The 16,763-nt window shown below is 38.2% G+C and overlaps 1 protein-coding gene across 1 annotated transcript in view; it reads right to left on the bottom strand.

Annotated features, from left to right (window-relative positions):
* Positions 1 to 16,436: 16,436 nt before the first annotated feature.
* Positions 16,437 to 16,763, bottom strand: part of SPATA16 (spermatogenesis associated 16) — a gene marked incomplete at its 3' end in the record, with an annotated part of 204,093 nt that continues 203,766 nt past the window's right edge. Inside the window, exon 10 of the mRNA XM_081077396.1 lies at positions 16,437 to 16,559. Within this exon, the coding sequence (XP_080933522.1) occupies positions 16,437 to 16,559 (123 nt within the window). The remainder of the gene's footprint in view (positions 16,560 to 16,763) is intronic.

The following is a 16,763-nucleotide window of genomic DNA, read 5'->3' as shown; positions in this document are numbered from 1 at the left end:
GTATGGGTTGTGTGTGCCCTCCTGTTGTATCTGAATCTGGTTGCTGTTTGCACATCAATGGGAGGAATTGACTCTCAGGCTGATTGGTTGAGGACTGGCTGTGACTACAGTGGAGGAGCTGTGGTGCAGGGGCTTACTCTACAGAGCAGAGTTCACTTCAATAGGGCCCTGGTGCCTGCCCAGTCTGCCCTTTGGATGTGTTATGGCCAGGTGATGCTCCTACTTGGTCTGAAGCTGGCCATCAGGTGTGCCAGCCCTGGGGCCTCTTGGGAGGGGACCCACCGCAAGCCAAATTGAGCCATAGGCTGTGCTCTGCCTGGGTCCACCTGGAATGAGCCACTAAGCAATCTGCAGATGGCAGCTGCCTGCACTGGGCTTAAAGGTGCCTCAAGAGGCCAATCTGTGAACTGAGGCCAGCTGTCGCTAGTGTGGGCTTAGGGCTGCTTAGCCAGAGGTACCGGACACTCCGAAGACAGATGCTTCTTGTTTGGGTTTAGTGAAACTTTGGGAGATATTTTGAAAGTTCACAGCATCAACTAAGACAGGTTTTTTGTTTGGAAAAGCCACTGGAAGCAGCTTAGGTGTGCCTGAAAGTTGGGTGGGGAGGGGCATCAAGGAATCACCAGGAAAGGGGAAACAAAAGATGATAGCCAGTTTGATGGAGACTCAGAAATGGCAGCCACCTGTGTCTGCATGTAGGGAGGGGGAGGGCTCAAGAAAGGAACAATGGCTTCCATCAGCTCCTGTGTTCAGAAGAAAGCTGACCCTTCAGCCCTCATCCTGGAACCAGATAATTCAGTTCCTCCTGTATGTTCCTGACATCTTTTGAGCAGCTGCCCCAGTGCTGGAGCTTAGAATGAGTGAGTACAGACATGTCAGTTGAGTAAGTCTGTGTATAGTCTCTTTAAGAGGAATGCCTGGGACCCCAGCTGCCTTCTGTCTCACTCAGCCACAATCTACCCTGGTTTTCACAGTCAGAAGTTATGGAGACTTCTTTCCCCAGCACTGGAACCCTGGACTGGGGAGCCTGATATGGGGCTGGGACCCCTTGCTCCTCCCGGGGGGGACCTCCGCAACCAAGATATCCCTGCCGAGTTTCAGTGGTCACTCACAAGTGTGGGACCAGCCCGTTCCATGTCTCTGCCCCTCCTATCAGTACCGAGGTGGCTTCTTCTATATGTCTGTAGGTGTGAGGCTTCAGTTCTTCTAGACTTCAGGTGATTTTCAATGATGGTTGTTCTGTGATATAGTTATAATTGATGTGGTCCTGAAAGGAGGTTAGCACAGCATTTACCTACTTTGCTATCTTGACCAGAAATCCTAGTTGCTGTCTTTGTGGTTGTTAGTAGCAAAATCTTATCTTTGTTCATAAAAGTAGAGAGAGAAGCAGAAGCAAAGTTTAACATTATTTGTATTGTTTGCATGTGTTATGTGATTTAAGGAAAGGGGAGGGGAGGCAACAAAAAGTGGATTTCCTTTATTTAATTAGGTTTTGCTTAGGCCAGAACTAAAATTGCATTCCCTCGACGCATCTTCTCCATGTTTTTGCTCTTTCTCCTACCAATGATGTCCTTTGAGCTGTCTCCATTTGGAAATGTCATACGTATCAATCAAAATCCATCTCTGTTAAACCCGCCAGTTTGCGTCTCCTGACATGGAATTTTATCTGTACCCAAATTCTACCTCTTAACAAACAAATGCTACAGATAATTTATGTGTTACTGTTTCTCTGCCCACTAGGCCACATGTTTTTTAAGAGTAGGGACTATCTCCTTATCATTTTTGTATAGTCCATGTCTGTTGCCCTCTTACTCTGCCTAGTGCATAGTAGATGTAGAGTAAATGTTTGTAGAAGAAATGAATGGATGAACAAATGAGTTAATATGTTGTCTGAGAAGACTAGTAATTGGTAAAAAAAAAAAAAAAGTGGGTGACCAGACTTCTTTTTTTAAAATACAGCTTGCCAAATTTACATGCAAATGAAGACAGAGTGTACATATTTACATTTTTATAATGACCACAGTTAGAATAACAAACAACAAGAGGCTGTTTATATATCCAACTGGAATTCCTGAGGCCGCCATATCCATCGTAAAACACTGTGTGGAAATGCTTTAATGAGCTCTTAGATTTGCTACACATGGTGGTATAATTTACCTCAAGCTTTGCAGTCCCAAGGGGAAATTCCCCATAGGTCCCAAATGTCACCTGTGTATGAAGCCACCCAAGGGCAGTTGGAGTGTAGGTGATGGGGATAGGAGTGTAATTCTATAAAGTCAGTTCAGCTATGGGCATGCTACCAGTTTATTATGCTTGATATTTTCTGTGTTATACAAGGCTAGGCAATCTAGTTGGACCAAGAGTGAAAAAAATAATCAATACAGAGAAGAAAAAAGTTATTTTTTTCTTTTTAATTTAGAAATTCCTGGATTTTTATGTCATTCTTGCATTTACCCAAATGTGGGATTTGAATAACACGTGAAAAATGTAACTTAATTCATGTCTTTTTTAGTTTTTTAATTTTTCTTGCATTGGTGCATCTATAGCTTTCCAGACGGTTGTACATAGCAGAGTAATGCAGGTAGGCACACACTGCTATGATCTTGCTTTAGGCCATAATAGTTACTAGGCAGGTTAGAGTCCAGAGGCACTGGGCCTAAGACTTTTGCATTTGTTTCCTTGAATATGAGCTTTGATATCTTCACACTGTATTTTCTGAATGGTATATTTCTAGAAAAATAGAGAACTTGGGTTGTTATAGAGGTTCTTAGGAACTTTATAGAAGTTCTTTTAATACAAAGGAAAACAGATTGAGTTGAAAAAAGTCCCTATGAAGGAATAAAGGATACTCTGTTGCTATAGATTGTTGTAGGGAAGGGAGGGCAGAAATTTCCCCAAGGTTTATTGATGTATAAACTGCATATGACATGAAAGCATTAGAAGAAGAATGTCACTTTAAAATAATTCAGGAAGAGCCTTGCTTTGTGCCATTTCTCATGATTACAGGCTGGGAACTTGGAACAAGATATCAGAATTTAATACCTGAGCTAGTTTATGAAAAGCACTAAGCAGCAGGCTTTGTGCTTTAACCTTTTTAATATTCTGGAAGCTAATTGTCCAGACCATCTCCCTTTCCCAAGTTAATGAAGTGGCTAACAGGCCACAATAGAAAATGACTGCTCAAATTATGACAAACAAGGAAGCAAAACAAAACAAAAAACCAAAACAAAAGAGAGAGAGAGAGAAAGAGAAAACGAAAAGAAAAACCAAATGGGAAGGTCTGAAGTTACATAAGCTTTTATTGTCTTCCATTTTGTTGTCTCCTTGTGATGGATTGCAAAAAGAATCAGAAAAGGCACGACATGAATCTGCTCTCAGGACAATGATTGTAATCAAAATAGGAAATGTTACAAATGTAAGCCATTCTCCTTGTAGTTTAGAGATTATAAATCCCTTATTCATCTGTTATGATCCAGGGCCTACTTGTGATTTTTATAGTTCTTTATACGCTCAGAATTTTAAAACTGTGATGTAAAGGAGCTACAGCTGTTCTCTTTCCGATTTGGATGTTTAATCCCTGCTCGGAGCGTTGCTCTCTGGTCTCCCCTCCCTCTGCCCATCTGTAGCCTAAGCCCAGTGCCAAAGCCTTGCACATGAGAAATTCAGCCCACCACAGTCTCTTTCCCTCCAAGTGATTGAAACATGGCACCTACTCCTCCAAGGTTCTCTGGGAAAATTCAGGAGCACTTGCCAAGGGTTTTGTTCTTTCTCAGAGAATCGAACCATTGTCATAATCATTATGCAATTAAAAATGGTAGTGGGCGATGCAGTAGGTTTGGACCCAGAAGACCTGGATTTTCATCTTACATGTGCCTCTTTCTAGGGGTATGACCTTCTTTCTCTGAGTCTTCATTTTCTCCCGGAAAGTAATTGCACCACCTCCTTACTTCAACACAGGGTTGTTTTGAAGCTCAAAGGAGCTAATGCTTTGGGAACTAAGACAAGATTTTCCAATGTAAAGTGCTGTCAGTATTGATAGCTGACGGTGAGGTGACAAATCCAAAAGGGAAGTAATAATAATAGTGATTTGTGGCCTTGTAGATTTCTTAAGTACGTTGAATGCATTGAGCTGGATTTTTCCTGTTTATACAAGACTCTTAACAGTGAATGGAGTTCCTTGGGAAAGCCAGTTTTTCTAGTAAACCTGAGAGACAGTGGGTATAAGAAAACTGATTTCCTTAGCTGTGTCGCAGGGAACAATGAGGTGATGCACTCTCCAAGGTGCTCAGCTTATACCCTGGAAGAACCTTGTTCTCACATGTTTTTCTTTTTCTTTCCTTCAAATTGAAATTCCTCAAAGATGATCAAGACAAATATTCACCCCCCCCAACTATTTACAAATACAATGTATGAAGTTTTATGCTTATTATTGCAGCGCTTCTAAATTTGAAATGCTTTCTGTTTGTCACCATAGTCTTATTTTTAAAGTGACATCACAGCTCGATTATTGATACAAATTTACCAAATGCACTGTGAATGAAAAAGGGGCTATGTAATAAACCTGACAAGCTCAGGGGGTGCCACGTGGCAGCCTTCACAAGTTCAATGACCAAAAGTAACCACACAAGATGTTCTGATCACAGACTCCTAACTGGGCAGGCCATGGTGGGTAGTTAGGTCCCAGACCTACAGCTTCCTTAGCAAAGGCCAGTCTTTATTTGAAGTGAGCCCTTTTTTACCGTTTACCGTTCTTATGCATTTAGGATAACTTTGACATGTCAGAGTAATTGTTTTTCTAGACTCCTCAAAGGCACAACCACAGGCTCCAGGAAGCAAGACCACCAGAGCAGGAGACCACAGAATCCCTCATTGTTGTCCCGTCCCCCATACCTTTTCTATATGCTGTAAATGTTAGTTATTAACTAGCCTATACTCACCAATGTAAAAGAGGTATGTGTTTTCCCATATTGTTTTTTATTCAATCCTAGAAATTTCCATTTTGCTTTCTCCAACTCCCTTTACCTACCACCAATGGATTGTGTGTAACCTTCTTTACAATTTCTCCTTTGGTTCTAAATTGATTAAAAGAACTGCAAAACTTCCATCTCCAGAGCATTTTCTCAGTCCGTTGAGATCTTGCTTCTGTATAAGTCCTCAAAAATTTGGCTCAGATAAACTCTTATAGAACTTTCCTATACGTTTGAACCTTCTTTTGTCAACAGCATCCTTTTTCTGTTCTTTGAGAAGCCTGCTTTCATCTGGAGTGCCCATCCTTTGAACTTTACTATATTTTTGCCTACTGTGACACTTTCTCCTGGCCTATACCTTGTTGGCAAGTAGTTTATGTTTTCACCTATGCTGTGATGTCACAATCCTTGTTTTCTAGTCCCACATTGCTCCTCCATTGGCAGCTGTGTCTTCCTGAATAACCTAGGTGGTCTTTCTTTCTACACATGGAGAACTTCTCAATTCCTTTGGTCACTGCTGACCGAGCGCCTAACACTCGTACCGATGGGCATCTTTCAGTTGGACATCCTGATACTTCCACATTTAGGGAACACATTTTATTCTGTGACTATTTTGGTTTTGCATTTTCTAACTTCATTCACTTCTGTATTTCTTTCATTTCTAATTTCTATGGAGGCAAACACAGTTTTAAGCGTTCCTTTTACCAGGTGGTCTTGTGATTTTAAAGAATCTTCATGTATTAAAGTTATGTTTTTATGTAATATAATTTTAATAGAAGTGTTCATTTTATGGGGGGAAATGACTGATAAAAATTTGGCTGATTCTTAGGAGCCTCTTATACTCTTTTTATTGCTTTTTGCTATGGCTTAATTCGTTAATAAAGGAGGATAAGTTGGCACTGTGGCATATTTTATCTCCTATCATTATTCAACAAAGGAGAACATTTTTTCCATCAAAATTTTAGAGCAAATTTCTAATTTTCCTTTTGTGAAAAATACATTTAGAAAACAGGAATGACCTTTGACTCAATTCAAAATTGAAAATTTACAGCTGCTCTTTCCATTCATTTACTCCCATAACTGTCCCAGGGAGGTAAGATCTATCACTATTATTTCTATTTTGCAGGTGGGGTGAGTGACATTCAGAGAAACAATGTGGGTTGTTTTTGATCACAGCATAGCCACTTCATTTCTAGGAAGTAGGCTAAAAACCAACTGTGATAAATTCTAAACTCAATTGCGAAACATTCCCTTTCTCTTTTCTTCTCTTACCATACCTGTTTTTCTTTTCTTCTGTGAATATTTTTGGAGAATTTGCTCTGTCCTAGACACTTTAAAGGAAGCTTGGGGATAAAAAAAGAAAAAGTCCCTTTTCTCTAAAAGTCCACAATGAATGTAAAGTAGCAAAACGATGTGTATACAATACATTCTTATATGATACTATAGGACTGGAGTTATGCTAATGGTATGAACAAAGTGGTCTATGAATGTTGAGAAAGTGGTAAAATCTGCTTGATATTGTAGAAAGAAGTGAATGAGTGAAGGTTTTAAAGAATAAGTGACATTTTGAGCTGAGTCTTTGAAGGCCAATGAGAGAAGAAAGGAAAGGGTATAGGAAGGTAGGCAGTTGTCATGGTGCAGTGTCATGCTCAGTACCACTGAAATACAGGGTGCTCTGGGATAGGACTACTCAAGAGATGGGCAGGAAGTTCGGCGGGATTGAGTATCAGTCTCAAAGCATCCCAAGTGGTCCAACCTACTCGGAGAAAATGGGTGGCTAATGATTTGAAAAGCAATGCCGCTACCAATACTTGTGATTCTGTAAGACTGTACTGGTCACCACGTGACAGAGGTCTTAGAGGTCAGAGAAACTGGGAGAATGAGGCCCATCAGGAATAATTACAACTCATGGAAGATGATATATGAAGCCTGAGCTATGGCAGTGACCCTGGGAATCAAGAAAGTGGGCAGGACAAATTTGAGATTTTCAGATAGAACAGAAAAAAAGAAAAAAAAAGACACCTAGTTGTGAAGGGAGAAGGCAAGTTTCTGTTTTACCACGATCTAGAATTCTGGCAAAGCACAGAATTCTAGTATAAGTATAAACTAAAGTATAAGTATAAACATATACTTAGTTTAAAATTGTGATTATTTGAAACATAGCTCATTAAGTAACTCAAATAATTGGCTTCTCTGTGCTACACATTTATAAGGAATACCAATAGCAAGAAAACAAGCTGAGGGCAATTTTATTCTCAAGGAAGCCATTCCTACTTTTTTGTTCTGGGATCACTTCCTCTCAGTTCAGTTTGTTACATCTTAAGTGTCACATTCCTGTGCCCTCTTACCTCTGAACATCCGCCTCTGGTTGTCCTACATTCACACACACACACACACACACACACACACACACACACGCGCGCGCGCGCGCGCAGCAGCAGCCCCTCCTTCCTCCCTGTCACTCTAGAGGTGCACAATTACCGCACTAGCTATAGCACTGCCTTAGGTGTCAGTCTGCCCACCAGCTATGGTGTCCACTCTTTCATTTTTCACTCTTTTATCCCTCAGAGGGAGGGCACTAAGATTGAAAGTCTCTGGTATGTGTCACACCCTGTCTAGACAATTAAAATACATGATCAACCTAAGACCCTCAACACCCATAGGAGGACTGTTACCCTCGTTTCACAGATTAGGAGACTGAGACCCAGATCACATAATGAAAAACCCAGTGCTTTTTATATTATTTCACAATACTGTCCCAGTGTCTTTTTCACCTCCTGGCACATAGTTGGATGTTCCAGTAGACATCTAATTCACAATATTAAGAGGTGGGTCTTCTCATCAACAGTGGATAGGGACTCCCTTGTCCCTGGGGTATATGAATAATACTGTGTTTCTTCTTTATTCTGGGTTAAGAGCAATATTGTGAGTTAGTGCAGGAATTTTGCTTTGCTGCCACTTATGTTTTTATAAAATAATGTGACTCAACGGACTTACAGTGGTTACAAATGTAACCAAGATGTCCTTGACTTCTCCTGGGGTTAAGTATACATGTGACACATTTATAGTAAGATCACAAATTTCAGTGCGCTTTGAGTGTCTTCCTTCCTGTTAGCAGGACAGTTAGTCTTTTCCTTGGACCCTTCTCTCCATATATTCCCAAGAGCCCCTGTTGAGCAAAGTGGGTGGGTCCCATTGTAGTCACCATCTGTCATGAGTCAAAGCAAATCCTACAGTTCTATGGGGTAGAAAGGCTTTATTAGGGAAACTTACAGCAAGGTTCAACAAAGTATGGGGTACATGACTTCTACGAAAGGTGGGCTGGGTATAGGACACTGCGCTGGATTCATTGGGGGTGTATATTCCGTGAGCAGGACCTACCTCCTTGTTGTTTGCTCTTCTTACAGGCAAGCATGAGAGCAAACTCATCAAGGGGGAACACCAATGAACCAGGGCTCTCACGTTCAGTTGTCTGGGAAAGCAAATTGCTTTGCCTTTGGGGATCCTGGAGTAACTTACAGCTAGGGTAGGAAGGCCAAGTTCCTGTCAGTGCTTTCTGCCAGAAGGAGGGGAGAGCTCCTAGAGCTGCTGACGTATTTCCCAGGCCAGTGCTGGTCAGTAGAAATATAATGTGAACCACATATATAATTTTGAGTGTTTTGGTAGCTACAGTAAAAAAAAAAAAAAAGGAAGGAAGGAGGGAGGGAGGGAGGGAGGGAAAGGAAGGAAGGCAGGAAGGCAGGAAGGCAGGAAGGCAGGAAGGCAGGAAGGCAAGAAGGAAGGAAGGAAGGAAGGAAGGAAGGAAGGAAGGAAGGAAGGAAAAAAAAGAAAGAAAGAAAGAGAGAGAGAGAGAGAGAGAGAGAGAGAGAGAGAGAGAAAGAAAGAAAGAAAGAAAAGAAAGAAAGAAAGAAAGAAAGAAAGAAAGAAAGAAAGAAAGAAAGAAAACAGGTTAAATGAGTTTTTAATAATATGTTTTCTTGGAATCACTATATCCAAAATATCATTTCAACGTGTAATCAATATAAAAATTGTTGTTGAGAGATTTCACATTCTTTTTTTAAATAATAACTCTTTGGAATCAGGTGTATATTTTACATTTACAGAAATCTCTCAATTTGGGCACAAAATTTTCTTTGGAAATACTTGGTCTGTGCTTAAATTTCGTAAAATTTATAGTTGAAAAGTGGATTTTCATGCTCAGGTTGTTCCAAGTATACTTCAAAGTTTTCCAATAACTGAATTGAGTATGAGATTTTAAATTTAACTTTAAAAAGTTAAATTAAAAAAATTGAAGTTTAAATTAGTTCTTGGGTTACCCGAGGCACATTTCAGCAGCTAGATAGTCCTTCATGACTAGCAGCTATTGAATTGGACAGAGTGAGCTCCTCGGGTCATTTCCGGGCAATCAGAGGTATGTGTAAAGCTGATGTTACCTGGGACCCACAAGGTCTTAAAAACAGTAACACAAGGATAAAACACAGAGAGGCAGAATACCATGCTTCAACTCTGGGTTTGAACTTTGGCTTTGCTACTCTCTAGCTACTTTACCTTCTGGGCCTCAGGTTACTCATCTGTAAAAGGAGATACAATATTTTCCTTCTCAGCTTTGTAGTGAGGACTAAATAGGATAATGTCTGGTTTATAGGGAGTTGTCAATAAAGGTAAGGTGTTATTGTTTCAGAGTTTAAAAATCATTTCATATTTCATTATCTTATCTGCTCCTTACTGAAAGACCTCATTAGGTAGGGAAAGAATTATTCAATTTTACAAAAGAGGTAGAACTTGAACTCAGCCCTTCAAACTCTAAGTTCATTTTGCTTGCCACGTTACGATTACTGTCATCATGAGCTAACTCGAATTCAGTGGTACCTGTGAGAGGGACTGTTCTTAGGGTTTACATTTAATAGCTGTGCTACACCAATTTCCCAAGCAGGGCCTGACATAGCAATTCATAACTAGACCTGTTGTACAAGGCTCAGAGAAAAGGCTGACTTGCTGTTAGTACTAGGGGTTCGGTCTTCTCATTTCTCCCTAAATATTTGTCTTTTCCTAAACATTTATTTAAAAAGAAAGTTAAAGTCTGCATTATCAATGCATATTAGTTCTGCAAATTGCCCTGGATTGATAGAAGATCGCAACAAAAGAGCATACCCAATATTTAGTTTTCAAGTTTCCATACATTTATTAAAGAATGTACATGGAAAGTGATTTTGAACTCCAATGATCTCATACGGACTGAGTGTTTCAGGCTTCTTTTCATTAAGGCACAAACAGAATATGCTTACATTGATAACTTTTGGGATATTCTTTGGGTCTGTTTTCTGATTTTTCCTCCCTTTGATGGCTTGTCAAAAATAGGTGCCCGCCCCCAGGTGTCATTCCATTCCATGCTGATAATCTGCTACTTGTCAAGATTGCACAATAGTCCTTTGTATCCATGTCCTGGGAGCCCTGGGAACTGCTGAGTGGATCAGGCAACTTGTGAAATATCTGATTGAACTTGGACTCCATCACGCTATCTCAATGAATCAAGCCACTGTAAATCAAAGCTTTGCTCTGTTGGTGGTCTCTCAACTTTCAATACATTTTGATTTAAAGGACTTTGGTCTGTGATCATATTTTATAAGATGATATCCTGTGAGTACAGGGAAAGTATGAAACAAAACAATCAGAAGGGAAAGCTATGAGGAACAAAAAAAGCGAGGGCGAGAGGAAGAACCCCTATGTGGTATCAAGTTGCTATTTGTAAAGGCAAGTAAAACACCATAATTGGTGCTCTGTGTAGCAGTCACTTGCGTAACCTTTTGGACTGTGTGTCCCAGGGATGTTTGGTGGAGGTAGTCATAAAAAGTTTTATGCCACAAATAATTCTGTACATAAAATGCCTCTACGAGCCTTTGTCTATGCAACAACAATTATCTGTGATGCTAATATCAGAATATATATGTATACACTCACACACGTGTGTGTGTGTGTATGTATGTGTGTGTGTTTTCTTGTAAGTAGGCAAAGAAAAACTGATGTAAATTGACCTTTCTTTACAGAGTGATACTAAATGATAAGAATATTTTAAAGGATGTTTATTCTTATTATCAAGGAACATATACTTATTGCATAATATTAAGGAAAAGATAATAAAATCACCCATAACTGCCTCCACTAACGATAACCATTTTTAATATCTTATTATATTTCCTTCCATTCTTTTATATGCATATATTTTATAACCTTTATAATTGTGCTGTATGTAGTTTTATGTCTTACTTTTTTCTTTCAATATCATAAACATTTTATGTTATTAGGTTAAACATTGGTTAGACTGTCATAAATCATTTAGTCTATTATGTAAGTTAGGAAATTTTGGTTGAGTTCATTTTATTTTTCTGTTTGAAATAGCCCTGTGATCAATACCTTTTAACTTTTATCTTTTCACACATATTTGATTATTCCTGCAGCATAGTTTACTAAAAGTGGTATTATTGGGGCAAAAGATATAAACATATTTAGGGCTCATGAAACATACTGACAAACTGCTTTCTAGACAGGTTTTTGATTTATAAAGTTTTCTGTTCCATCAGAAGCATATAGAAGCTCCTGGCGAGACAGATTTTTTAAAAAACAAACATAGTGGCATGTAGATACCAGTGTACACGTGTTTCTCTTCAGAGGAGTCACCTTGGAAAGCTGTACTTACTTCAATGCAGTTGCCTTTATGTGTGCTGTTACTTCACAGATACACATGGTCTTGGACACAGAATAGCATCATTCAGTTGACCACTGACTTTATTCACCAATTTGAGTTCTGAGTAATTTTTGGCTATTTACGAAAATTGCATCATCACTTCTCAAAGAATAAAGATGCCACCTTTGGAGATGCATGAAAGTATGAATTACCGGCTCTGAGGTAGTATCTTGCCTTTGCTACTTGCTTTTTCTTCTTGAAGGACCTGGCCCCTGCTGACTGCTGCTGTGACTATCAAAAAGAAAGAAAGGCCAGCAGTGAAAAAGAGGATGGGGACAGTGTGGTTGGTGTGTGCCAGTCAAAGCCTCTTCCCCAGCGGTTTCTAAGTAACTGTGGTCACTTGGTTAATTTGATGCAGAGGACAAATTGAGACCAGCAAATGGAGGATTCACATGGTATTCAGGATAAGGTAATTTAATTAAATGAAACAATTTGGTTTTTCTCTGAAATGTGTTAAATGGATTTTACTTGGGGAGAGAGAAAGAGAGGGAGAGAGAGAAAAAGTGCTACAAGGGGCAGAGAGAAAGTAATGAGGCAAAATGTTAATAACCAGGGGATTCGATGTGAAGGGTATATCTGTTATATTGTAGTATTCTTTCCACTTTTCCATAGATTTGAAAAGTTTGAAACTGAAAAACAGAAAAACAAACATCTGTAGGGGAGGAAAAATAATTTTCCTTCTACCCTTATAGGTTCTTGGCTGAGATATCCCTGTAATAAAAAAAACCCAACACATTAATAGGAGAAAACCAAATTTAATTATTGAATTTTGCCATGTAATATATAATGCCATGTAGTATATAATGCACACTTTTTGCCCAAATTTGTGAGGGAAAAATAAGGGATCCCTGTATCATTATACAGGGATAGTACTAATTCCACATCTATATAAATGGTTTAAATTCTTTTATTTATACTTATGAATTAAAAGTGTAACTCTAGAAATCAATAATGATATCCTTATGCAAAATAATACCCTGGAAAAATATGATAATCGGTTTTGTTGAACTTTCTATGAACTTGCAACGATGAAGAATTTTTGGCCTCCTATGATGGGTAAATATCATAAATTTGTTGCTAGTACATAAAATTTCTTATACCTTGTATCTGTTCTTGTGTTTTGTGATTATTTGTTACATAAAATTTCTTGTACCATAATATCTTAAAAATAAATGATAAAATTCCTTTATAATACAAAAAACAAGTACCTAAATGTAAACAAATAAAATTTTGAATTAAAAAATTAAAACAAAAGATTTTTTCCCTGAAAGTTTGGTCCAAAAACATGGGTATGCATTTTACATGCGAGTGCATTATATACGGCAAAATACACTATGTATGTACTTATGAGAGCCCCACAAATATATGAGACTGAAAAATGTGACCAGACCTGGAAGCTTTCTTACCTTTTAGACAAAGAAACAATAAGTCTGCATAGTTGACAAGGCAGAGGGGTTTGGGCGCGGGGTAGTAGATGGTGAAGAGTTAAGACGGTTTGTTTATACAGTTTTCTCAGCCCTAAATTCTCTGTCTCTGGTGATAAAAATGTCTTCTATCCTCCTGGTACAAGGAGGGTATCTTTCACTTGGGAGATTTATTTCCTGCTCTCAGAGGGACGAAGGAAGATCTGAGTGTCCTTCTTGCACTGGCTGTTTCTCAAGTAACTTTAATTCAAAATAATCAATATGCCAACATGGCATATTTTAGGGTGACATATTCTGAACCCCTACACATACAAACTCACATCACCAAAATGCCCCGAAGAATGATCAAGGAATTGTTGAGAATGATCAAGTGCCTGGCATTACGTCAGACATTGATCAGCACACATATGATTTTCATGTGTTCATGGCTGGCCTCCTTTGGGATTCCGCCTTTGGGGGTGGGACTTCTGAACTGGAACTATTTCTTACAGAAGAATACCCAGTGGCAGTTCCTCAAGATACATTTTATGGACAGCATTTGTCACTTTAATGTAGACACGTTGGGAAGAATCTGTTTGTATATTTTGAAAGATGCACTAGAGATCAACAGAGCTCTGCTCCCCATCCAGATGCATCAGCAAATGATCAAAGAATGCAGAAGTAGTGGAAGACAAAGGAAGCTGAAATTATAGAAGCGTTTAAGGCATGGACTAGCTATATAATTGATAATATTTAAATTGGTCTGATTATAAAACGTGTATCTTTTCAGCCAATATGTCTTTCTTTTGTTTTAATTAATGTCTTCAAAATATTACAAGATAAAATTCCACATGTCTTCAAGGAAATGGCTGAAAAAGAGCACATGTCCTATTACCACTGAAGGTTAATTTTTTTTTTTTTTTTGGTGCATAAGTTTTTGCAGAAATGATCATATTAGGAGATAATCATTTGGGTCAAAACCTAACAGTGGATACATCATCAGTCTCTGTGTCAGGTTAATTTCGAGCTGACAGAAAAATATTTTCCAATACAGTAAAGAAGCAATTCTCAAATTTTAATGTGCATAGCACTCATCCAGTGATCTCATTAAAATGCAGATTTTGATTCAGTAGATCTGGGGAGGAGCTTCAAATCCTGCATTTCTCACAGATTTCCAGGTGATGCTTATATTGTTCATCCATGGACCATATTTCAAATAGCAAGCAGAGGAAAGAATGAGTCTTGGAGTCATGTAAGGTCTTAACCCTCTTTCTCCAATTGTAATAATGGAGAAAATGTATACACGATGAAATTGTGAAGCTGAAATAAGATAACCACTCTAAAATTATTTTTGTAAACTTTGCTTTCTCTAGTATTGATTTATTTTATTTTATTATTATTTTTTATTACTAATACCATGTTGCTTTACATGTCCTTCTTGGAAGACAAGTTAAAAACAAGGGATGGGAGGCCAGGTGCAGCAAATTGTGTTGCATTATTGCTCTTCCAGGCTCTTGATGGCAGTGTGGAAACTATGAGCAAAATTAATTCCTATGGACATTGCTATTGCATCTATTAAGAGTTCTAAAGATTTGATACCTTGTTGAAGGGCTATGAATGTCAATTTTTTTTTCTGAAAAAAGATTTCAGATTTTGGATCTGAATTAAACACTTTTGAAAGTTTTGGATTCCTATTTTACATCATCCTTCCTAAAACCAACTAAAACAGCTCTCTTTTCCCTACCGAAGCCCCAGCCAAAATAACCAATGGATACTTCGTATTGGATTTGGGGGAAATGATCAAAGAGTGAAGCCATAATCTAAAAATTGTAATTATATTATTTTCAAATATAACATTTAGGTACGGTGGAATGAGAGAAACCTAAGTTTCAAAGAAAAAAGGTAAAGCAGTTGAATATCTATTGAATATCAACAGGATTTCAGAAAAGAGCTGCGTAAACAAAAAAGCAGTGCTAAGATTCCAATACAATTAAAAAAACCCAAAACTGTTACAGAATGTAGAAATCCGTTTGGAAAATAAAATTTGAACACTAAAATTAAAAATCAAAGCTGATAAGCTTCATTTCCTAGAGATATTATGAAGATTTTTTTTTAATAATGGGAAATTCCTAGACAATGGTCAGAAGTGATAACAACATCAGTGGTCAGATGGTTAGATTTAAGAGCCCATAGAATGAAATTATGAGAACAGAACTGAGACATGGTGCTGGTGTGAGGTTAGAAGCAAAAAGGAGTTTTTAAAACTCTACAGTCTTTAACTGACTCCAATCGTATTAATAACTAACCTGAGGGAAGCTGATGGCAATGATGGTGTTCTCTGGGTGGAGCTGGATAGAAAAGAGGGGACTATTTGATTAAAAGAGGGGAGATGAAGTAAATTGTCCCCAGGGAAACCAAAATCCTATTTTATTTCAGGATTTAAAAATATTTATATCTTGAATAATTATGACTATACAAACCTAACATACATTTAAAGCTAAATTATTAACTGATTCCTTTACAATCTCATTGCATAACAAATCATTTAGCACTAAGTATTTTATTTCTCTTTCCCTTTTCATGGTGTTTATTATCAGTGTACTCTGAGATCCTATCAATTTTTCCACCACTTTTAAAAATTATGTTTTCCTGTCTGTTGTACTGTGTATCTGACTTCCTCCTCCATACCCTGTCTTCAAACCCCCTTGTTGGTCTCAGCCTAGGTCATTAGTGATGGCTATTGACTCACTATCTTGTCAAATATGTGCATTGTGTTGAATCATTGAAGGGGAGGGAATATAAAAGATCCAGAGGAAAGAATCAAGATTTTAAAGAGAAAACTGATAGCATCAGCCATAACAAATATAACCATCTTAATAAAGATTGAGAAAGTCTATTATCAGTTGTATGATTTTTAAAATTTGCATTTATATTGTTCGTCTATATCTGTATGTAGTATGTGGATAATTATTAATAACTGCACATGAATATGCAACTAGACTATAAGCATACTTGGGTAGTCCTGGCATTCCTTAGTCAATATTGAAAGAATAAGGCAGGTGAAAGAAGCAGCAATGGTTATTTTATAAACTATTGAAGTAAGATGAATTTGAACAAGAGTAGAGTCAAATTTGCTGAGAACGTTTATTGCTGCCAGTTGAGATTCATGAATTATAAATCGTCTTTGCTAAAGATGAGCCAAGGGGAGTGCCACCTCATTCCCTTGGTGATAGGCCTTAGTGACGGAGCTGCCACTGTTAGGCTGGCAGGATGTCATTGCCCCTTTCTCAGGAATGTCTTGTGGTAGCGCCTGCTCCCCAGTGACTAGCTTTGCTGCACAGTTTGAAGCCGCTTCCTTTTTGTTTTTTGCCTTCGAGCAGTTCTCAGTTTTTTAGTTTTTAAGAAACCATCCTCTAATTGGTATAGAAAGTCTTCAATTCGTCCAACCTAGAAGAAATAAACAGATATAAGATTCGTTGTTTTTTCTTGGGTTTTGTGTACTTAGGAAAATGGTGAAGTATTTAAAACTAAAGGGCACATAGAGGTCCATGTTGGAACAGAACTGGCAGAGATGGAAACGATTGCACATAAAGGCCTCCTTCTGTTTCCATTTTGAGTTTCCCTGTTTTAGAAACAAAGCAGGCATGAGGG

This window comes from Rhinolophus hipposideros (genome assembly GCF_964194185.1).
Source record: "Rhinolophus hipposideros genome assembly, chromosome: 2".
Taxonomy (NCBI): domain Eukaryota; kingdom Metazoa; phylum Chordata; class Mammalia; order Chiroptera; family Rhinolophidae; genus Rhinolophus; species Rhinolophus hipposideros.
Note: the sequence above shows the minus strand (reverse complement) of the source record. Positions and strands in the feature narration are given on the sequence as shown.